The 23,833-nt window shown below is 36.6% G+C and overlaps 1 protein-coding gene across 5 annotated transcripts in view; it reads right to left on the bottom strand.

Annotated features, from left to right (window-relative positions):
* PRKDC (protein kinase, DNA-activated, catalytic subunit) overlaps positions 1-23,833 on the bottom strand; it is a 215,362-nt gene that overhangs the window by 154,606 nt on the left and 36,923 nt on the right. For 4 of the 5 annotated variants that reach the window (XM_055318273.1, XM_055318275.1, XM_055318274.1 and 1 more), the window contains 8 exons: positions 23,287-23,377; positions 21,785-21,948; positions 20,750-20,902; positions 15,540-15,647; positions 12,057-12,283; positions 3,852-3,946; positions 2,239-2,338; positions 1,020-1,153 (listed from right to left, as the gene is read on the bottom strand). In XM_055318273.1, coding sequence (XP_055174248.1) covers positions 1,020-1,153; positions 2,239-2,338; positions 3,852-3,946; positions 12,057-12,283; positions 15,540-15,647; positions 20,750-20,902; positions 21,785-21,948; positions 23,287-23,377 — 1,072 coding nt within the window. The remainder of the gene's footprint in view (positions 1-1,019; positions 1,154-2,238; positions 2,339-3,851; positions 3,947-12,056; positions 12,284-15,539; positions 15,648-20,749; positions 20,903-21,784; positions 21,949-23,286; positions 23,378-23,833) is intronic. The other variant, XM_055318277.1, reaches the window with a different exon arrangement.

Here is a 23,833-nt window from a genome sequence, read left to right as displayed (position 1 = left end):
TATATACCATATATTCATATACCAAATAGTATCTGTAGTACTAATACAATTGCAATATATGCTATATTAAATCTATAACATATCACAATACATTCCACAGTATAACAAATAGAGGATCTTCTAAGTTTTAGAATTATACCAAGTAATTGCACCTCTACTTCAATGAGGAAAAAGCCCCAAATGATCTGTAGTGTACCATGACCTTTCTTATCCAGACACCACAGCACAGCAGGGTTCTTGCACAGTACACTCCACAGAGGGAAGCCAGGGCCTGGGTCTGTCCTGAGGCACATTTATTCCTCTATTAAGAAACTTAGTAATTATTTTGAGTCTCTAAGTATAGTTTAATGGCTTAGTGCACTCATTATCAAAAAGCGTAGGCTCACTGCTTCCCTTTAATATCATAATAATCTGGGATCAGATTTTTTTTTAAAGATTGTATTTATTTATTCATGAAAGATACACAGAGAGAGAGGCAGAGACATGGACAGAGGGAGAAGCAGGCCTCATGCAGGGAGCCTGACATGGGACTTGATGCCTCATCTCTAGGATCAGGCCCTGGGCTAAAGGTGGCGCTAAACCACTGAGCCACCCGGGCTGCCTGGATCATTCGGATTTAGCAGTCTAGCAATTTCTTATTTCACCAATACCATGTTAACAACCACACTGGTTATCCAACCCTTTTTATTTCCTTTAAATGAGATAAAAAAGTAAAAATAGAGTGGAATAAAAGATACTGGGGAATTCTAAATTTACTTCCTCTGTATCACTGGACATCAAAAGAGCACTTTTTTTCCTTTCCTTGCTTCTCAAAATCTTTGAGAAATGCATAGCCCATCTTTCATCCTTTGTCAAACAAATGATCTGTAATGAATATAGAACATATCTTTTTATGAGGAACATATTATTTGTAACATTCATCTAAATAATGGAAAGGTTACATTTTAAATAAGTACACATTTATTTTACTACTGATAGAAGCAAAACTCATAATTTACAGGACATAAAGATCACAATACCTGGCAATAAAGGAACAAATTTATAAAAGAGTTCTATGGATTTGTGTCGACATTCTGTTTGGGGCCTCCCACAGTGGGCTAACAGCCACTGGACCATATCCAGTAAACACAATGATGCCGAAGGTGGAAATCCTCTAAATGGAGATAATACACTATATTTAATACACACCCCAACATTTACATTTGGCTGACCCAAGAGTCTAGAAACCATAAGCTCAGTTTTGCCACAATAATACATGTAGAAACTTCAATTTATTTTTAATGTATTATCATTAGTATACCATTAAAATGTCACAGGTTAAATAGGTCCTAAATGTTGCTTATCGTCATTTTTTTCTAATTGAGGGAAAATTAAAATGCATTTCTTAAAACAACAGCACCAATATTTTCAGGTTTCCTTTTCAATGTACCTTAAAACAAAGGGAGATCTGAAATCTAAAGGAGTGCTTCTCAAATTATGGTCGCTGATCCAGCTACAACAATATTATCTAAAAACTTGGCAAAAAATGCAAATCCTTAGCCCCACTCTAGACCTCCTTAAAGATTCTGGGGATAGGACTCAGCTGTGTTGCAACCTGTGTTACTACAAGACCTCCAGGTAATTCTGATGCATGCTTTAATTTGAGAACCAGTGATCTAGAGGTCAAAAGTTAAGAATAGGATCTGAAAGTATCAATTTTGTAACAACAGAAAAAATATTAGTATCCAATTTACGTGTGCCAATGTTTCTACAGAGTGGTAGCAGCCAGCAGACTCCCCAGACGCCCTGCACAGATCTGGAGGGGCTGATGCATGGCACATACCATCCTTTTGGAGAATGAGACCTTGCTAGAATGGGATTAAGAGCGAAGGCTGGATACCACTGGTTAAAAAGCCAGCCTTGGCTTCATTCTATAATTCTACGACTGTCAAAATGCTATTTCAATATTTCAGTTTTTATATTTTAAATTTGCTCCACAATAGTTTGTGCATTTTCTAGTCAAAAAATTCCACATCAAATTTGCATTCAAAATTACTGCAGGTAAAATAAATGTTACAAATTAATACAGTAAACCAAGCACTTTCAAACACAAAGCTTTTAAGCGTCCTAGAAATTATCTATTTCCACACATTTCTTGTTTAGAAAATTCTTTATATTTCCACACATTCCTTCCAAATTCTCTTTTACTAGGAATTAGTTTTATGTTGGAAAAATAAAAAAAGAAGCAGTATCACCTACCGTGGCCTACGTCGTTTTTTAACTTTGTTTAAAGATACATGCTTCTTTTCAATGATACGCCTTAGGTGATCAATGGCATCACAACATTGTCGAATTGTACCTGTTCTCAAGCACAAAAATGTATTTCCAAAGGAGATATATAGCTGATTATTGTGAATAAATTAGTATTATAGGTTTATTATAGGTTTTAACTAAAAAGATAATTTTACAACAGAGTCAACATTGTTTCATCCTTCAGAATACATAATTTAAATAAATGATTTACACTGTCCCAAAACAAAAACAAAACCCACATTTAAAATCTCAGAATAGTATAGTGCACATGCACACACTAATAGCAATACTGCACCTAATGAGAAACTGCTTCACCAGCCCCCAGTCAGCCAAAGCACAGCCTCACATACTGGATTTGAGATGGAAGGTATTACAAAATTCACCTACCAGGCCAGATCCTATTTACCTCCATTTAAGGTTATTATTTAAGGAGTATAAATTCCTGGACCTCCCCTTCTTCTTATGTAGGTTCAACCATATGATAGATTAATAATAAGCCACTGTACGTTCTGAATCAAAGTAAATTAGTAAAGCCATCCACAGATGCCTCAGGTTATTTAGGAAAGGAGCCTTACACAATTTAATTTGAGTTCTATAACCAAGAAAACGTTTTCTTTCTATGCTTTGAAAATATGGCAGTGATTTTTAAGTGTTAAATTTCACTTGAGAAAATTCACCTTTATGTCAAGATAAACTAAGCAATTTTAAGCTCTTTGATGGCAAGAGCTAAATTTTAAGTATTTTTACCCACAGTAGGCTATCACCATGAAGGAGAGTAGAACACAACCTGTCTTTTTAAAAAAACAAACAAAATAAGATCTGGATAAATGAAAAAGAAGTTCTGCTATACACATCTATGTGACCTAGCTCAGTCACTTAAGTTCTCTGATTAAGATATCTAAGACTTCCAGCCCAGAAATTCCGTGATGTTCATAACACAGAATTTATTTGTAAAATAAGTTTACAGAATAGAGAATTTTATATAATACAGAATTTAATTGTAAAGTCTACCATTTATTACTGTCTTAACTACTTTAAGTCTATTTCTGACTTATCATTTTATTATTTCTTAATTATAGTTGAAACAGCTTTATCACAATCTTGTAATGAGATCTATCTTCCACATTTCAAACTGTCATCAGTGAGACACTGGCCACATCTCAGTGATTATTACACCCAGCTTTTTTTACGTGGTGCAATCGAACATTCTCACATTGCATGTCATCACAGTACTGGCTGGCTTCATTGGAGCCGCACAATAAAATTGTCCCGCCTGCCCTGGGCAAATCTCTGGCCATCTAGGGGTCAAGCTCAGAGGCCAACAAGATGTGGTGGGCCTTACAGAAAGAAGGTGGCATTGAAGATTCTTAACTGTTTTGGAGGCATCAGAGGGGCATATCTCCCTTTCATACTTATCACCCTAAATGGGAGACAGGAGAAAAGAAAATATCACCTTATGAGAGAATTACCTGAGGCTTAACCCCTGAGTGGTAAAGCTCTTGAAGATTTGTCAGGCAAACAGAACTGGTGTGCAAACAAAACACTCAGATAAGACCTACCTAAGGGTTTCTCATCTGTGTGTGCTAAGGCCAGACTTTCCAGGTACGTAACCAATGCTTCAAACACAAACTGCTCTACCAGAGACTCTTCTTCCCTGTAAAACAAAGAATATTGAACTTCACCTAGGAAAACAAAAAAGCAGAAGTGACAAGGGAGAAGAGTAATGTTATCAAAGAGTACATTACTGAATTAACGAGTACATACATGAATTAAATGTTTTTTAAAAAATGGCTCAAATGTTTTGAAACATAAAGCAACCTAAAATAATTCTCAAAGAAGAAAACTTCCTCAAGAGCAGAGCAAAAACTATATAAACGAGAAGAGGCAATATTCGCTTTTTCTCTGCAAACAAGTACCCTTCAGTCTATAGAACTGCTCACAGCAAATAACTTCAGAACCATTGTTCTGACCACACTTCCACACACCTCATTAAAATAGAAGAGAAGGTTTCATACCAAATCCACATTCTTTCAAAATAAAAGAATTTCAAAATTTCTTACCCTATCCAAAAACAAGTCAATACCAGTAATAAATGCTAAGCTTTTACAAGCACATCAGGCACATGTAAATAATTTGACCAAAAATGTCTGTGGACCAATTCTTATATAAACTCATGGGTGGGTGAAGGGCAGAGGGCAGATCTCTCCCTGGAAAATTTGCTCCTTAATAACACAGGACAGTAAACGATTAAATATAAAATGACAGGGCTAGGAACTGAGTCTCAGAGGAGTTCAGAGAAGAATACAAGTTGGAAGTTCTACTCATCTGATGAAGTGCTGGGTCACTGCACCACCCACTGAGGGAGTGTTCCTGGAACAAACAGAACTAGAGCAAGGTGCTGCAGGACCAGAGTACTTAGAACAAAAATCACAAACTGGTGTTTGATTTGGCAGGAATATAGTCCTAGTTTTTTTTTTTTTTATTTTTTTAAGTTTGAATCCTAGGAGGGGCAGGGCCTGTCAGAATCACAAGCTCCCCATCTCCCTTGGTGTCACACACCCAGATCTGACACTGAAAATAAAAGACATTAACTGATAAATGTGTGGTATGGGCAAAGACATGGAGGCAAGATGAAAAACAGGAAACAGCAAGCAAACTGGCAAGGCTAAAAGAAAAGATTCATCTGGAACAGCAGTTTGTCTGTGTGTTTGTTCTGTTTAAAGGTTTTATTTATTTATCTGACACAGGGAGAGAGCAAGTGAGTAAGCAAGCACAAGCAGGGGCCCTGAGATCATGACCTGAGCTGAAGGCAGACGCTTAACCAACTGAGCCACTCAAGTGCCTGGAAGAGCAGTTTGTGATGAGACTCCAAAAGCTGGGGGATCTTGAAAGGCCAGGTTGAGTATAACAGTTTTTAGCTTAGGTATCAACACCAGCTAAAGCAGCTAAGTAGAGAAATGACATGACAAAATGATGCCCTACAAATGTGTTTCCCAAGAAAGGTGTGCAAACAGCTCATCAGCATGCAGAAAGGAAACAATAGGACTTGTATTTATATTATTCAACATGTAAGATTTCAAAGAATTTCTCTATTGTGCACCTTTTCTCAAAAAGCTATTTTGAATGTGATCCAACAAATCAAGAATATCCAAAAAGGAAGGCAAGAGAGGAAAAGAAAACAAAAAAATCAAACAGGGAAGAAGTGCAGGGGACAATCCAAGAGGAGAGGCAAGGAGATCCAATACAACAGGTGAGCAGGGACCCAAGAAAGAGACTTGGTAACAGCTGTCTCCACCAAAACACCACAGTATGGATTTTTCAACCTGTACAGAAGATGGCCCAAATTCCTTTCTTAACCTGGGTGACCATGATCAGGTACTTAAAAGTTCTTCTCCTGTCCATGTTCAACTTGGATCAGCTGACAGTGCTCATTTATCCCAGGAGAGAGTATTGCCTTGACATGTTCCTGACACATGGTGAGCCACATGGAGCTGAGAAGAAGAAATTAAAGGGCAGTCCACACGCTCAGATGATATTTCTCCCAGATATCACTTGTGATCTACTTCACACCATTCTGGAGAGCTCTGCTATAAAACTAACGTGAACCTTGTCATTCTAATTCCTTGGAATGGGCTCCTGTAATCTCTCATGGAAGCTGGAGCCAGTCTCCACTGAACAGAATATCCCAGGACATTTCACCAAACAGTGAAAACACTAATCTTCCAAATTGCAAAATGTATCATTTGGGGTACATACATACAAAATGAAACAAACAAAAAAAGAAACAAAAAAGACAAACAAGGAAATAAATAATATAAAGGAAGAATGAATGATTAGCTCAAAGAGGAAGGTCTGAAATACTGAAAATACTCTATTTCTTAACCTAGGTGGGGAGTATGCAAAAACTTATTATTATTCAACATACAGAGTTCTTTTTTTTTTAACTGAGGTATAGCTGACATATAATGTTGTGTTAATTCCAGGAGTACAACAAAATGACTCTGTATTTGTATACATTACAATATGATCACCACAATAAGTCTAGTTAACATCTCTCCCCATATATTTAAAAAATTCTTTTCCTCATGATGTGAAGATTTAAAATCTACTCTCCTAGCAACCTTTAAATATGTAATACAGTATTAACTATGGTCACCATATTCTACAATATAGGCACCCTTGAAAAATATTACAAGTTTGGCTCCAGGTAACCAAAATAAAGCAATTATCTCAACAAAGGGAGTGAAGTGAATTTTTTGGTTTCCCAGGGCATATAATAGTTATATTTACATCGTACTGTATATTAAAAGCACAACAGTATTATGTCTGTAAACATACCTTAATTAAAAATACTTTATATTGCTAAGAAATGCTAACCATCTTCTGAGCTTTCAGCAAGTTATAATCATTTTGCTGGTAGAGGGTCTTGCCTCAGTGTTGATGGCTGGTGTTGACTGATTAGGGTCGTTGGCTGCTCAAGGTTGGGTGGCTGTGACAATTTCTTCAAATAAGATAACAGAGAAGTTTGCCACATAGATCAACTCTTCCTTTCAGATCTAATTTCTCTGTAGCAGGTGATGCTATTTGGTAGCATTTCACTCACAGCAGAACCTCTTTAAAAACTGAAATCAATCTTGTCAAACTCTGCTACTATTTTATCAACTAAGTTTATACAGTATTCTAAAACTTCAACAATCTTCACAGCATCTTCCCCAGGAGTAAGATTCCATCTCAAGAAACCACCTTCATCCATAAGAAGCAACTCCTCATCCATTAAAGTTTTGTCATGAAACGACAGCAATTTGGTCACACTTGAAAGCTTCACTCCTAGTTCTAGTTCTCTTGCTCTTTCCACCACATCTGCAGTTACTCCCTCACTGAAGTCTTAAGTCCCTCAAAGTCATCCTTAAGGTTGGAATCAACTTCTCCCAAACTCCTGTGAATGTTGATATTTTGATCTCTTCCCATGAATCATGAATGTTCTTAATGGCATCTAGAATGGTGAATCCTTACCAGGTTTTCAATTTATAGCATTATGAAATTTCTTTTTTTTTTAATTTTTATTTATTTATGATAGTCACACACACAGAGAGAGAGAGAGGCAGAGACACAGGCAGAGGGAGAAGCAGGCTCCATGCACCAGGAGCCCGACGTGGGATTCGATCCCGGGTCTCCAGGATAGCGCCCCGGGCCAAAGGCAGGCACTAAATCGCTGCGCCACCCAGGGATCCCCCATTATGAAATTTCTTAAATAATAAGACTTGATAGTCAAAATTCTCTTTGATTCATTTACTGCAGAATGCATAGTTGTGTTAGCAGACATAAAACCAAATAAACTCACGGTACCTGTCCATCAGAGCTCTTGGATGACCAGGTGCACTGTCACTGAGCAGTACTCTTTTGAAAGGAATCTTTGTTTCTGAGCAGTAGTTCTTAACAGGGGGATTACAATCTTCAGTAAACCACGCTGTAAACAAATATGCTATCATCCAGGCTTTGTTGTTCCATTTGGAGAGTACAGGCAGAGGAAATTTACCATAATTCTGAAGGGCCCTAGAATTTTCAGAATGGTAAATTAGCACTGGCTCTAACTTAATCACCAGCTACATTGGCCCCTAACAGGAGAGCCAGCCTGTCCTTTGAAGCTTTGAAGCAGGCACTGACTTCTCTGCTCTATTTATGATGCTCTAGATGGCATCTTCTTCCAGCAGAAGGCTGTTTAATTCACACTGAAAATCTGTTGTTTAGCGGAGGCACCTTCATAAACTATCCTAGCTAGATCTTCTAGATCTAACTTGCAACTTCTTACATCAGCACTGCTTCATCTTGTACTTTAAATGTTATGAAGACAGCTTCTTTCCTTAAACTTCACAGATCTTCTGAAAGCTTCAGATTTTTTCTTCTGCAGCTTCCTTTCCTCTCTCACTTCATAGAACTGAAGAGAGTTAGGGCCTTGCTCTGGATTAGGCATTGGCTTAAGGAAGTATTATGGCTAGTTTGATCTTCCATCCAGACCACTACAACTTTCTTCATATCAGCAGTAAGTCTGTTTCACTTCCTTTTCATCCATATGTTTGCTGGAGGGTCCACTTTAATTTCCTTCAAGAACTTCTCCTTGGCATTCAGTATTTGTTTGCGTAAGAGGCCTAGTTTTTGGCCTGTCTTGGCTTTTCATAGGCCTTCTGCACCAAGCTAATCATTTCTAGCTTTTGATGTAAACTGAGAGACATGCAATCTTCTTTTCACTTTATTAAAGACTATTGTCGGATTATTAACTGACCTAATTTCAATGTTGCTGTGTCTCAGGGAATAGGGGACCCCAAGGAGAGGGAGAGAAGGGGGAACAGCCAGTTGGTTGCACAGTCAGAACACACACGCCATTTATCAATTATGTTCACTGTCTTATATGGGAGCAGTTCATGGCACCCCAAAACAATTACAATAGTTACATCAAAGACCACCATGCCAAATACAGGAATAATTAGAAAGTTTGAAATAATTTAAGAATTACCAACCCATGACTTAGAGATACAAAGTAAGTGTTGGAAAAGTAGTGCTAATAGACCTACTCAAAGTCAGTTTGTATAAAATGTGGTATCTGTGAAGAGTAACAAAATGAGGTATGTCTGTATATCTCTATGACTTACTTATTTTAAAACTGGAAGTTTGTACCTTTTGACCTCTGTCACTTATTTTGCCTACCCTTCTTCCCAGCCTGTGACAACCACCAATCTATTCTCTGTATCTATGAGCTTTCTTTTTTTATTCTTTTTTTTTTAAGATTTCACAAATAAGTAGGACCATAAGGTATTTGTCTTTCTGACTTATTTCACTTAACATAATGACCTCAAATCCATCCATGTTTTCAGATGGCAAGATTTCATTCTTTTTTATGGCTGAATTACTCTGTTGTATATATATATACCATATTTCTTCATTCATCCACTAATGGACATTTTCCATATCTTGGCTATTTTATTTTGGCTATTTTATTTTTTTTAAGGATTGATTGATTGATTCATTCATTCATTCATGAGACAAAGAGAGAAAGAGAGAGAAAAAGAGAGAGAGAGAGAGAGAGAGAGAGAGAGGCAGAGACACAGGCAGAGGGAGAAGTAGGCTCCAGGCAGGGAGCCCAACGTGGGACTCGATCCTGGGTCTCCAGGATCAGGGCCTGGGCTGAAGGTGGTGCTAAACCGCTGAGCCACCCGGGCTGCCTTATCTTGGCTATTTTAAATAATGCTGCAATAATCATTGGGGTTCATATATCTTTTTGAATTAGTGTTTCATTTCCTTTGGACAAATATCCAAAATTTGGAATTGTTGGATATGGTACTTCTATTTTTTATTAAGGAATCTCCATATTGTTTTCCATAGTGGCTAAGCCAATTTACATTCCTACCAGCAGTGCACATGCACAAGGGTTCCCTTTATCTACATCCTTGCCAAAATTTGTTATTTCTTGCCTTTTTCATAGTAGCCATTCTAACAGGCATGAGGTAGTATCTCATTGTGGTTTGATTCGCATTTCCCTGATGACTTGTGATACTGATCACCTTTTGTCACCTTTTCATTTTATTGGATTCCTGTGCCGTGCAGGAACTTTTAGTTGATATAGTCCCACATGTCTACTTTCACGTTTTTTCTTGGCTTTTGGAATCAGAACCAAAACATCATTGCCAAAACTGATGTCCAACAGGTTACCACCTATTCTTCCAGGAATTTTATGGTTTCAGGTCTTACATTCAAGTCCTTAATCCAATTTGAGTTAATTTTTGTGTATGGTGTAAGATATGTCTAGTTTCATTCTTTTGTATGTGGCTGTCCAGTTTTCCCCACATCAATCTACTAAAGAGACTGTCCTTTTCCCACTGTTTATTCTTGGCTCTTCGGTCAAAAACTAATCGACCATGTTTGTATGGGTTTATTACTAAGCTCTCTATTCAGTTCCATTGACCTGTTTCATGCCAATATCATACTATTTTAATTATTATAGCTTTTGTAGTATAGTTCGAAATTGGGGAGTATGATGCCTCCAACTTTGCTCTTCATTCTCAAGATTACTTTGGCTCCTTAATGTATTTTGTAGTTCCACACAAATTGTAGGATTGTTTGGTTTCTGTGAAAAATGTCATATTAGAATTTTATAAGGATTCCACCGAATATGTTGAATATTGGGGAGAGTATTGCCATTTTAACAATATAAATACTTCCAATCCATGAGCATGGTATATCTTTCTAACTGATCTGTGGCTTCTTCAGTTGTTTTTACCAATGTCTTATGGTTTTCATTGTATAGGTCTTTCACCTTCTTGGTTAAATTTATTCCTATTTTATTCTTTTTGATGTAATTATAAATAGAAATGTTTTCTTAATTTCATGTCCTGATAAGTGGTTATTAAGGTACAGAAATGCAATAGATTTGAGTATATTGTTTTTGTGTCCTGAAACTGAATTTATTAGTTCGAATAAAAAATAAATAATAGTTCTAATAAAAAACTAATAGTTTTTTGGTGAAGTCTTCAGGGTTTTCTATATATAATAATATGTCATCTAAAAATAGTGACAGATTCATACACGTTTTAAACACTCTTTTGTACATGTTTCACAGTTTAAAAGCTAAAAAAAATTACACAGTGCTTCAAACTCTAGTCAATTTCATATAAATGTGCATCTGCACATATACAATTTCCTATCCCTCCATCTATCCATCTCTGTCTGTCTGTCTGTCTCTCTCAGTCATTTATCTTATTTTTACAATTGCTCCCCTCACTTCTATCATAACTCCCATTTCCTGAGAGAAACTATCCGGACCAATCAAAGTCAGGTTCCTCATTATCTGATTACTTGGTAATCATCTACCACTACTTAAAAGAACTGATTTCAGCAACAAGTTTTACAATTATCTATGTGATTTTTATCTCGTTTTATAGAGGCAATCCTCATGAATGGCTATATCTTTATATCACCAGCATCTGGCACAGTGTCTGGCCCATAATATTCTTAATAGGTAACAATAAATGAATGGACAAACATGACTACAACCTTAGGTCAGGGACTGATGATTTTCTTTAGACTTGTGAAATAGCCCCTTCACTGGTGTCCTAGCCCTGTTCTTATCTCACTCAGATCTACTCTCCATATAGCTATAGGCAGCTGGATTTCAGGAGGAAATTTAAACATGCAGCTCCTTCTCCTAATACTCCAAGGGCTTGTTGTCACTAGAAGTAACCTGTTTCTTAACTCTACAGACACAGGCACCTACGCAGGCTCACTATGTGCTCCCTTCTAAACTTCCAACTCCATAGTCAAGGAAAATAAAATGTCTTTATGTCCTTATATAACACTACTTTTTATCTCTACTGCATCCCTTTGATCTGAAATGCTGTGGCTGATTTATTTATCCTTTAAGTTTTCTCTAAAAAAATGCTACAGGAAGACTTCTTTAACTTACTCAAGCAAGGTTAGATTCTCCTTTTCTATGCTCCAAAAGATCCTGATTTAGGTCTTCCATTGCACTTACAAGACTGCTGTGGTATTATGTTTGTATGCATTTCTCAGTAATTTCTGAGCTTCCTGAATGCCAACTGCATTTTAATTCATTTTTTAATTCCCAGAAAAGAGCACAGCATCTGACATATAATAATCTACTAAATGCCAGCTATATGAATACATGGATACATAAATAGCAGTCACTTTTCAAAATCATTACTAAAAATTTAAAGAACTTCTTTATACTCTTCCCTGTCAGATGGCTTACTTACCTGAATTCTCTGTAGATATTATTAAAGGCAAGTGATGCACCTAGCCTCTTGAAAGCACTGGGGTGAAGTGCAAAGCTGTACAGTCGCTTGAAAAGTGATTTAGTGTTCACTGGACTTTTTTCTTGCTGCTGTGGTGTTGTCTGCTTAATGGACCATTTGAGGAATTCGCGAATACACCGACCACAAAAATCTCTTAAAGTACTGTCAACAGGATCTACAATTCCATCCTAAAACCAAACATAAGATGACAACTGAATACCCTGGTCTTCTCTGAGTATAACTACAGCATGTTGTGAAAATTAATCTAGAACACTATTCAAGAAAAAACTAAAGACTAGTAAAACCAATCTGATCAATCAGAATCTATGCTAATAATGGCCTTTTGACATTTTCTTTTAAACAAACTAAGAAACTGGGAAATCCATTAAAAAAAGAATAAAAAAAGAATATTTTAATTATGCAGCAACAAAATGGTCTCTCCTTTTCCTAAAGAAACCCAATGGCTACATCCTTAAAGTTTTTGTTGTTGATTTTACCTCATAACAATATCTGAGATGCTTTACTGAGGTTAAAGGAAATAAGATCTTTCTAGGTTCCAAGAGAACTGTAATGCTACATAAATAAAAACAATATAGAGATGTGGTTCTAAAAATGTAACTTTCCATATGGGCAACCTCCATATAAGGCACAGTCTTTAAATATCTTTAAAAAGCACACAAACAAGGAAGTTTGAATGTTTTTGTCTCCCTCTAGACATAATCCCCTCTTAGATCTGTATAGGAAAGGTTTAACTTGAAAAACTATCCTGGGGACGCCTGGATGGCTCAGCGGTTGTGATCCTGGAGTTCAGGGATAGAGTCCCACATCAGGCTCCCTAAGGGGAGCCTACTTCTCCCTCTGCCTATGTCTCTGCCTCTCTCTGTGTCTCTCATGAATAAATAAATAAAATCTTAAAAAAAAAAAAAAACAACTATACTGAACACTGAAATAAGCAAGTTCTTCTACCTAACGTCCCCAGTTATTTGCTATATGCAAAATCTTTTTTTTTATTATTATTATTATTTATGATAGTCACACACACACAGAGAGAGAGAGAGAGAGAGAGAGAGAGAGAGAGAGAGAGGCAGAGACACAGGCAGAGGGAGAAGCAGGCTCCATGCACCGGGAGCCCGACGTGGGATACGATCCCGGGTCTCCAGGATCGCGCCCCGGGCCAAAGGCAGGCGCTAAACCACTGCACCACCCAGGGATCCCGCTATATGCAAAATCTTTGATTACAGTGCTAATTATAATTCAAGAAGCAATTAACTGCGGAAATGTGAAGAGGTGATATTTATTGTTTCTCAGAGGAGTGGGTAAATAATGCATGTGCTAACATTAGGGAATTAACAATTCTTACTGGGAAACCTGTAGACATGCTTTCACCCAAGCACTGTACCAACTTCACATTTCCTCCTTTACCTTTCCTTTCCTCAACTATCTCACTTTACATTGTCATGATCTAAACTGATTTCTTTCTGAAATCCTTACTAAGCCCCCTTCAACAATCAAGACTAGAAGAGAAACAGCTAAGACAGAAACTTCAGAATAGGAACATTAGAATAAATCCATCTGAATGCAAATAAGCCACAAGTTAAATTTAATTAAACATATTTATTATAGGCAGGACTCACTGGTAGACACTGCAGGGAATTAAACCACAAATATCACTGTTACCACCCTAATTTGAAATGTTCAGTGACTCCCATGCCCACAAGGCATCCAATTAGGGTAACTCTGAGAGTGAAAAGAACACTATTACAATTACACACACAACCAGTGTAATCAAGACCATCTGGAGCAAACTGGAGCATGTGGTTGCCCTAGATGCAATGTTCTGATGCTCTGCGTGTCTTCCCAGCCCACCTTGCAATATGCTCCCATGCAAATGAAACACAGCACACCGCAATCCCCACAAACTGCAATCCCCACAAACACACCAATCACCTACTGCCCTTTATTTCCTCTGTCCAGATGCCCAGTGTCAAATTCTCTATTTCTCTGGCTCCTCTCAAATTTAACAGAAAGTGACACACACATTCAAATTGGAATCAGTTTGCAAGAATATGGACTTAAAAGACGTCTGTTTGGACAAACTTGCTATGCATTTAACTGGGGCTTCTGATTCTAAAAGTAGTCAATATATGAGAAAACCAAATTATAGGATGAAATAATAGGTAAAATCGAGTAAGAAGACATTTAAAGGAACCAAATATAAACTCATTTGCAAAAACTCACACAATTATAATAAAATCAAGCTAACCTCCCTGCTTCTGCCCTCAATGAACCAGTGATCAAATCTTAATGAATCTACTCTATGGCCTCAGGACAGTTCTACAGAAATAGCTACTAGGGTTTGTTTTTTGTTTTTTGTTTTTTTAAGATTTTATTTATTTATTAATGAAAGACAGAGACAGGCAGAGACCAGGCAGATGGAAAAGAAGGCTCCCCCCTAGGGAGCCCAATGCTGGACTCAATTCTAGAATCCCGGAATCATGACCTGAGTCGAAGGCAGACATTCAACCACTGAGCCACCCAGGTGCCCCTTTCTAGGTAGGGCTCTTTAATTATTAAATCTGAATACAGGAAAAAACTGGATAAGCTCAAAAAATCCCTTTTAGTCTTAATTATTATACTATAGATTTTTTTTTAAAGAGCGTATTGCAACTCTGATTAAAAAATAAGCACACTATTATTCATTCCTTCTACTCTACACACACACAGCCTTCATGTATATGAAGTCCAATTTATATATAAATTAAATATATATTTAATTTATAACCATTCTCCCAAAAAAAGAGGACAAAACAACAACAAAATGTGCAAGGGCACCTTGGTTCATTCAGTCGGTTGAGCATCCCACTCTTGGTTTCAGCAAAGGTCTGATCTCATGGGTCTTAGGATTCAAGCCCCAGAGTGGGTTTTGCACTCAGCAGGGAGTCTGTTTGAGGATTCTCTCCTTTTGCCCCTCCCCACACCCATGTTTTCTTTCTCTCTCTCAAATAAAATTTTAAAAGAATGTGCACACTGTCTGCAGATATTTAAAAGTAACACTTCAGGAAATGACTATGGCATCCTATCTATTAAAATACCATTTCGGGCAGCCCGGGTGGCTCAGCGGTTTACCGCCACCTTCAGCCCAGGGCCTGATCCTGGAGACCCGGGATCAAGTCCCACGTGGGGTTCCCTGCATGGAGCCTGCTTCTCCCTCTGCCTGTGTCTCTGCCTCTCTCTCGGTCTCTCATGAATAAATAAATAAAATCTTTAAAAAAAAAATGCCATTTCACCAATTCTCTAAAACAAAAGGAAAAAAAAAAAAACAATAGTATCCAGGTAGATGCTACATTTTGATATCTTGATAGGTAATTTTTCTTAACGTTCTAAACATAGATCAAATATAACTAGTTGACGTAAATTACAAGAAAAGAATCAACCATTACTCACCAGTATCGTTTCCAGTAAGGCGACAGTATCCTGACTTTCAAATTTCTTATTGTTAGTGAACCAGTGAATCAGCTGCATTACTAGGGGCTCATATAGTTGCCTTGTCACCTGAAGAACAATACAATTACAATTCTTTTCTTAGCATTAAAGTAATTTTATATTGGAAAGAGTGCTATTTGAATGAGAGTCAAAGTTAAGTGATAATACCACAATGGTTTTATTAGTTTCCTTCTTTAGTTAAAATTGAATGATAAACATGTTCTTCCTAGCTCTTCTCTTTTTCCTAAGAATCCAGCAGAGAAAAATATGCATTCTAAAACTTATTGTTCTTCCAATATGAAGGCAGATAATGTTGGCTTTTAAAAAAAAATTTATTTTCATTAATTTGATCCTAAATACATGCATACAAAGTATTTTGGATCAGAGACATTATTATTATTCAACTAAAAAGCAAATAGTGACAAGGGTGCCTGGGTGGCTCAGTCAGTTAAGTATCTATCCGACTCTTGATTTCACCTCAGGTCATGATCTCAGTGTCATGAGATTGAGCCCCAAGTCAAGCTCCATGCTGGGCATGGAACCTCCTTAAGATTCTCTCCCTCCCTGTTCCCCTTCCAACCCCGTTGTCTCTCCTTCTCTTTCTATCAAATAAAAAATAAAAAAATAAAAAAAGGCAAATAATGACCACGTGGTTCCCTACACCCTGATTTACACCCTGTGGTGTGACCAAATAAAAACCAGATCAACACCCTACACATATAAACTTTATTTTTTTTTTACACATATAAACTTTAAAAGCCCAATCACAGAAGAGATACAGGACAAAGAATCACCTCTCTCGTCCTGCCAAAAAGAAGGAGGGATATCTTTACTATTTGGAGATGGGATGGAAAAGATCCTGGGTTCTCATTCCAACTCTCTAGAACGTAAATAAAATTTCTCTAGGAGCAGAGCCTTGTGGGTCTCTGGCTTTTACAATCCCAGGTGTCTGCCAGGCCTGGACTCTTCTCTGAAAGGAAATACCCAGGATACAGTACTCCTCTTCCTGGAATCTTAGGAGCTTAACCTAGTGGGCTAGTCTGTTGTGACAATTTGGGGGAGATTAAAATAAGTCTTTTTATCCTTTTGGATAACAGCAATTACCTAGACATATGGTTACAGATCTAATCCTCCTTATATATTAAAACCAAAACGTATGTAGCAGAAGTGAAGGCAAACATTCCCTATCTTTGTATCTTAAACATTTCTGTGTCTCACAATGCTAAGGCTCCAATGGCAATACAAAGAAATCCAGGGGAATTTTATCTCCCCACTGACCGTGAGTTCAAGAATGAAGCATTCTGGAATGTATACCGTATCAAAAAACATGTAAAATGTCTGAGGACTTCGACTAAAAGACACAGTCCTCTTGCACTTGGATAATTCACCACAAAAGAATACCTTTCTAACCTTGGGATTGATCAAAGTAAAAGTTCTTACCTTTCAGTGTGGAAGTTTAACCTGTCTTATAGCATCATTTTTCTAAAGAATTATACTCTCTAACCCATAGTATGTAAATTATATGCATATAACATACATGCATACATACATAAATATATACATATACACACCTTACAGAAATTTTAGAAAATGTAGAAAACTACCCGTCTATAATCCTATATTACAAAGGTAAGCCCTGTGACCATTGGAACTCACTGTAACTTTCAAAATATTTTATTTAAAATCCATATATGCATGTGTAAAAATATACATTTTTGCAACCAATTTTCCTTCGAATTTGGAATATTTCACATAAATACATAATCTATATCAATATTTTACTTGCTGCCTGGTATCTCATATATAGATACCGTGATCCAGTTGCCCAAATCCTATTGTTAGAAATGCAGGTATTTCTGTTAGGAAGAAATCACTGAAAAGTTACATGCACTGTTCTGAGCACAACTCTAGTAAGAAAGTGCTGGATTACGGCTGCAGGTCACCCAGCCTTTTGCTCTGCCCACAAAGAGCCTGTGCCCACCCACATTCCCAAAAGCCACATCTCCCAAAGTCCTTTACCCACATGTTCGACATTAAGCACTTGCAATTTTTAGAATATTTGACAATAGATGTAAATTTGAATTTCCTTGTTTACTAAAAAGATGAAATATTTAAAAATATCTTTCAGTGGCCATATGTATCTCTTCTTTTATAAGCTCTCTATTTTTGTTCTTTATCTATTTGCCCATTTAAAACTCTTTTATTTTCAGAAGAATTTATAAAAAAATTTCCCTACATTATATATATATATAAATTGTGGGTTTTGTGCCATTAAGCATTTTTAAACATTTATAGAGTCAAAACTATCAGGACATTAACATTTTTCTTCTATATACCTATATTCCATATTTTGTAGGAAAATCTCCCTTTCTATACAAACTTTAGGGAAAGACATGGAAGGATGCTTATAACGTAATGATAACAAAATTCATCCAAGTAGCAGAAATTACATTTTGTACATAAAAGAGTTTTTTAATGCAATGATCCTTTTTATAAATTAAACGTATACACATGTTTGTAAAAACACGTTTTTACAAAGATCTGGGCACATATGCGCCAAAATTTCAGCAGAGGAGAAAGCGGCTTTTTCAGAGGAGTAAGAATGGGGAAAGGGTGATGAGATGGAGATTCACTTTTAGCTTCATGTATTTCTATATTAAATAACATATTTTACCAAAGAAAAAGACCATCCCAATCCAAAGATACACAGACATGCTATAACATTACATTTTTCTGTAATATATTTATAGTTTGTTTTTCCTTCACTTAATTGGAAATTAATTTTTCATGTTAGTCAACTGGCCTAATATGATTTATTAAATGATCCGTTTCTTTTTTTTTTTTAAAGATTTTATTTATTCATTCATGAGATACAGAGAGAGAGAGGCAGAGACACAGGCAGAGGGAGAAACAGGCTCCATACAGGGAGCCCGATGTGGGACTCGATCCTGGGACTCCAGGATCACGCTCTGGGGCCAAAGGTAGGCGCTAAACCACTGAGCCACCCAGGGATCCCCTAAATGATCCATTTCTAACTTAAAAAGCCTCTTCTACCATATACACAATCTTTACGTATGCACATAGGTCTACTTGGCAGCTAAGAGATTCTCCTCCCACTGATCTATCCATGCCAAGTTCAATCCTACTATAATTTACATTTTAACATTTGCTAAGGCAAAAGGCAACCTTTTGCTAAGGCAAAGGTTAGTGTTCTATACCTTCAAATTTTTTCTTGGGCAGCCCAGATGGCTCAGCGGTTTGGTGCTGCCTTCAGTCCAGGGTGTGATCCTGGAGACCCAGGATCGAGTCCCACATTGGGCTCCCTGTATGGAGCCTGTTTCTCCCTCTGCCTGTGTCTCTGCCTCAATCTCTCTGTGTCTCTCATAAATAAATAAATAAAATTTAAAAATTTAAAAAAAATTTTTTTCTCGGTTACATTCAAGCAATTATTCTTTCAGATTACTTTTTGGGTTAAAATGAAATGAACTCTGGGCTTTCTGCTGTAATGATACCAAACTTACTGATTTGGGAAGAACTGGCATTTTTTTCAATAATGACTCTTCTATCTCAAGTACAGAGCACGCTCATTTTGTATTCATAAAATATACATCTGCTTGGTGTATTGAAATTTATTTATAGACATTTTGTATATATATTTCATACTGCTATGAGTGAGATGCTGTAGACATATCTTCCAAGTGGCCAGTACTAATATTTAAGACATAGGAGAATACTGGGGTGCCTGACCGGCTCAGTTAGTGGAGCATCTGGCTCTTGATTTAGACTCAGGTCATGATCTCAGGGTTGTATATATACATATACATATATGAGAATACTGATACATATATGTGTTTTGTTTTGTAATCCATCAGCTTCCTCCTTTAATTCTTCGAGTTTATCAGCTGATATTCTTGGGCTTTCCAGGTTTAATAAAAAAAATTATATTCAAAATAAAAATTCTTCCTTTCTACTGTCTGACATGTCCTCAGGGAATTCACAGCCTGGTGAGAGGCCCAAATACTAACCACTGCACGTAACTAAGTAAATGCACATGAAGTAATACTGAGCAACCACCCACACTGCAGGCACTGCTCTGGTAGGTGCTGGAGGTGCCCCTTAACAGGCCAACTCACTTCTAACTTTGGGCTTCTGTCCTGGCCCAAGCACAAGGAAAGCAGCATTAGTGTTTCATGACTGGGGATGATTTGGCTCTAGCATTCAAGAAGACATTCTTGATTGTATTAAAGATAAGATCAAACTATTCCTAGTTTAGCAGGACAAATACCATTTAGGCTTCTATGGAGACAATGACTGTTTCTGAAATCTGATTCCATGGTAAATTTCCAGTTTTAAACAAAGATCCTACTGAATCACGGCACATCTTAATACATTGCTGGATTATACTCCTTTATACATAGTGAAGAATTTTCCATCTATATTTACAAATGAGTTTTTCTTTTAGTTTCCTTTCTTATGTGTGCACCCTAGTGTCAGAGATATACTAGCTTCATCAAATGAACCGAGAATTCTACTTATTTTCTGCTTCATTGCAGCAATGGAGAATTTGCCACAAATTCATCAGGAAGACGTCATTTATCAACAATTTCCAATCTTGTTCATGGTTACTTATCTCTTCTTCACTCCCTGAGACTCTAAGTCCCTATATGAGGGGAGACTGCCAATTGAGTTTTAGATACCTACACTATCAGTAACTTAACTAGATCAGTGATTCATTCCCAAATTGTGGCACATTAAAAACTGTCAGGAGAGCATTTAAAAGTCCCAATCAGGGCAGCCCCGGTGGCTCAGCAGTTTAGCGCCGCCTTCGGCCCCGGATGTGATCCTGGAGACCCCGGATCGAGTCCCATGTCAGGCTCCCTGCATGGGGCCTGCTTCTCCCTCTGCCTCTCTCTCTCTTTCTCTGTGTCTGTCATGAATAAATAAATAAAACCTTTAAAAAATAAAAATAAAATAAAATAAAATAAAAGTCCCAATCCTCAGATCAAACCCCTGAGAAATTAAATCAGTCAGAATGGGCAGGAGCCAACAGCAGTATTTATTTTAAGATCCTCAGAGTATTCCAAACTGCAGCAAACTTTGATGATCACTGACCTAGGCCCAATTTTTTTTTAAGCTTTACAACTGTGTCAGATTCAAAATTATTCACTTACTTGATCTACATCACATGCAAGTCGAAGTAGCACAGGAAAAGTTCGCTTGTAGAGCTGGTACATGGGTGGGAATCCCTGACCACATTCAGGCATCTGAGTGGCTTTTCCCAACATAAACATAACCACACTGTGTAAAAGTTCACAAGCTGCAACCTAAATTAAACCAGGAGTTCAACACAGTTTAAGCTTCCAGGTTTACAAGGGAAGAATATTTTGAAATTTTCCTCAATTTAGCCCTTTAAAAAGAAAAATTTTTGCAGCAGATAACCAGCACCCCAAATATAAAGTAACTGGAGGTAGAACTTGTGTAAAATTAACCCTCTGTGTACTTTGATCTGTATCCAAGAGGTAAGAACTGAATCTTAAAAGATTTAAACAAAGTGGTACTAGATATTTCATTGATGCCATTATGACAGACCTTTGCTTTATTTGTTAACACATCTTCAACCTTCACTTTTAGTATATGTATTTTTACAGCACTTTGGAAATTTCCAAATCAGTTTCATAAAAACCTGAGATTACCTGTTTCTGATCTCCCAGGTTAAAGAGATAATGGTGCACAGGCTGGAAATCACTTTTAAATGTCCTTTCTACTGTATTTTCTATTATGAACAGTTTTTTGGTATATTAATGTTTTACCAAGTTATTATCTATTAAGATAATTTATTTACTTTTTATCAGTGACAACTACTTCTAATAACTGAATCATTATCTAACTATAATATTATGGAAAGTACAAAATTAATGATATTGGAATGGCTGAAATATGTTATCTATTTCCCACCAAATTCAGGTTTTAAAAAGCATAGATTCGGGGCAGCCCAGGTGGCTCAGCGGTTTAAGCGTCTGCCTTTGGCCCATGGCGTGATCCTGGTGTCCCGGGATTGAGTCCCATGTCGGGCTCCTTGAATGGAGCCTGCTTCTCCCTCTGCCTGTGTCTCTGCCTCTCTCTCTATCATGAATAAATAAATAAAATATTAAAAAAAAAAAAAACAGCATAGATTCTAAGTGACATGTAATGAAAAATAATAGTACTTTAGTTTGTCTGTCACTAGCTGAAAGAGCTAATTCTGTGACCCGAGGCAAGAACACATCCAGATAAATGACAGGCTTCATTTCTATAAATGGTACAGCAAAACTGAGTCTTTTTTCTCTGTCCCATGCCACACATTTCTTCATCATTTCATCTGAGGATGTGGCTGTTGAAATAAATCAAGAAGAGCATGTTTTCATTCAAAATTTTTCTAATACCAATTGCTCTATGATTCATTTATGAAAGCAGAATGCTTTTTATAGTTTTAAATTAAGCATGTTATTCATCTTTCCTTTTCTGTTTTGTTTTACTTTGACATATAATTACAACATTACAAATCACTGACAAACTATTTCTAACTTCAACTCAAAGTGAAATTATTTTTAAACAATTTAAACAGTCTAGAATATTTAATTTCTATTTTCAGTAAGAATTATTTTAGGTGTTATGTGGGAAAATGATAATTGAACAGTATTTTTATTAAAAATCTCCCCTTTGCAACACTTATTTTCCTAATATAGTTTCTAACTTCCTAAATTACCAAAAGTCACTAGTGTATTTAATATGAAATTTCAAAACTAAAAATACAGATGAATTTCTACTCATTTAAAATGTTGATTCTGATCACAAACACTTGAAAAATAATCTAAATATTAAGAGTATCAGATTTTCAAAAAGATTAACTTTGAATTCCTGACACAATGTTTAATATTTTTTTTAAAAGTGTCAAGTTAGATTCTGTTCCAAAATGGAAAATGTACACCTGCACCCCGATGTTTCTAGCAGCAATGTCCACAATAGCCAAACTGTGGAAGGAGCTTCAGTGTCCTTCGAAAGATGAATGGATAAAGAAGATGTGGTTTATGTATACAATGGAATATTACTCAGCCATTGGAAACGACAAATACCCACCATTTGCTTTGACGTGGATGGAACTGGAGGGTATTATGCTGAGTGAAGTAAGTCAATCGGAGAAGGACAAACATTATATGGTCTCATTCATTTGGGGAATATAAATAATAGTGAAAGGGAATAATGGGGAAAGGAGGAAAAATAAGTGGGAAATATCAGAAAGGAGACAGAACATGGAAGACTCCTAACTCTGGGAAACGAACTAGGGGTGGTGGAAGGGGAGGTGGGCGGGGGGTGGGGGTGACTGGGTGGCGGGCACTGACGTGGGCACTTGACGGAATGAGCACTGGGTGTTATTCTGTATGTTGGCAAATTGAACACCAATAAAAAATAAATTTATTATTAAAAAAAAAACGGAAAATGTGCTTAACAAATCAGGCTAGAACATTTTCCCAACTAGTAGTAAATTATCCAGATTGCATGGGTATAGTCAAAGCATTTCATTAGGCAAAATACTATTCTTTGTAATCTTACTTGAAAATATATAAATCACATACAAGAGCAAATACCAGAATATATTACGATCTTTATACACTCAAATTAAAGTACAAATACATCTACAGAGGTAAATTTATTTTAAAAGAATCTTTACCTGTTAGGAGATTTTTGTTTATTTGTCCTCCTAGAAAGCCAAGCATTTGTACTACTCTAATCCTTATTTCTTCTAAAGACAGTGCTTCATTCTGGAAATTTGAACAATGATATATATGTGATGATAAGAGAGTTAAAAATTAAGAGAATTATGAGAGGAAAAAATAAACTGTTTTATGACCCTCTCCGATATTAATGTCTCTCAATAGTTCATTATATCCTACACAATACTGCTGTTAATATTATTTCAAATTCATGAAAAGAAGTCACATCTCCTATAATTTTGTAATCAGATATCCAAGTTCCAAAGTATTGGCAGGACCCTTCACCCTTAAAGAATACTGAGGTTCCCCAAAGAACTTTTTTTTAAAGTGGGCCATGTTTATTAATATTTATCATACTAGAGGTTAAAACCTTGGCATGATTGGGTATTATTGTATTGTAAAATACAAAACCCATTACATGTTAACAAATAACAAGGTTTAAGGAAAAGTATGTTTTCCAAAAAGAATTAAAAACCTCAGGAAACTGACACTTTCACATTTGTA

This window comes from Nyctereutes procyonoides, unplaced genomic scaffold (assembly GCF_905146905.1).
Source record: "Nyctereutes procyonoides isolate TBG_1078 unplaced genomic scaffold, NYPRO_anot_genome, whole genome shotgun sequence".
NCBI classification, from domain to species: domain Eukaryota; kingdom Metazoa; phylum Chordata; class Mammalia; order Carnivora; family Canidae; genus Nyctereutes; species Nyctereutes procyonoides.
The sequence above is the reverse complement of the archived record's forward strand: the minus strand, read 5'-3'. Positions and strand labels throughout refer to the sequence as shown.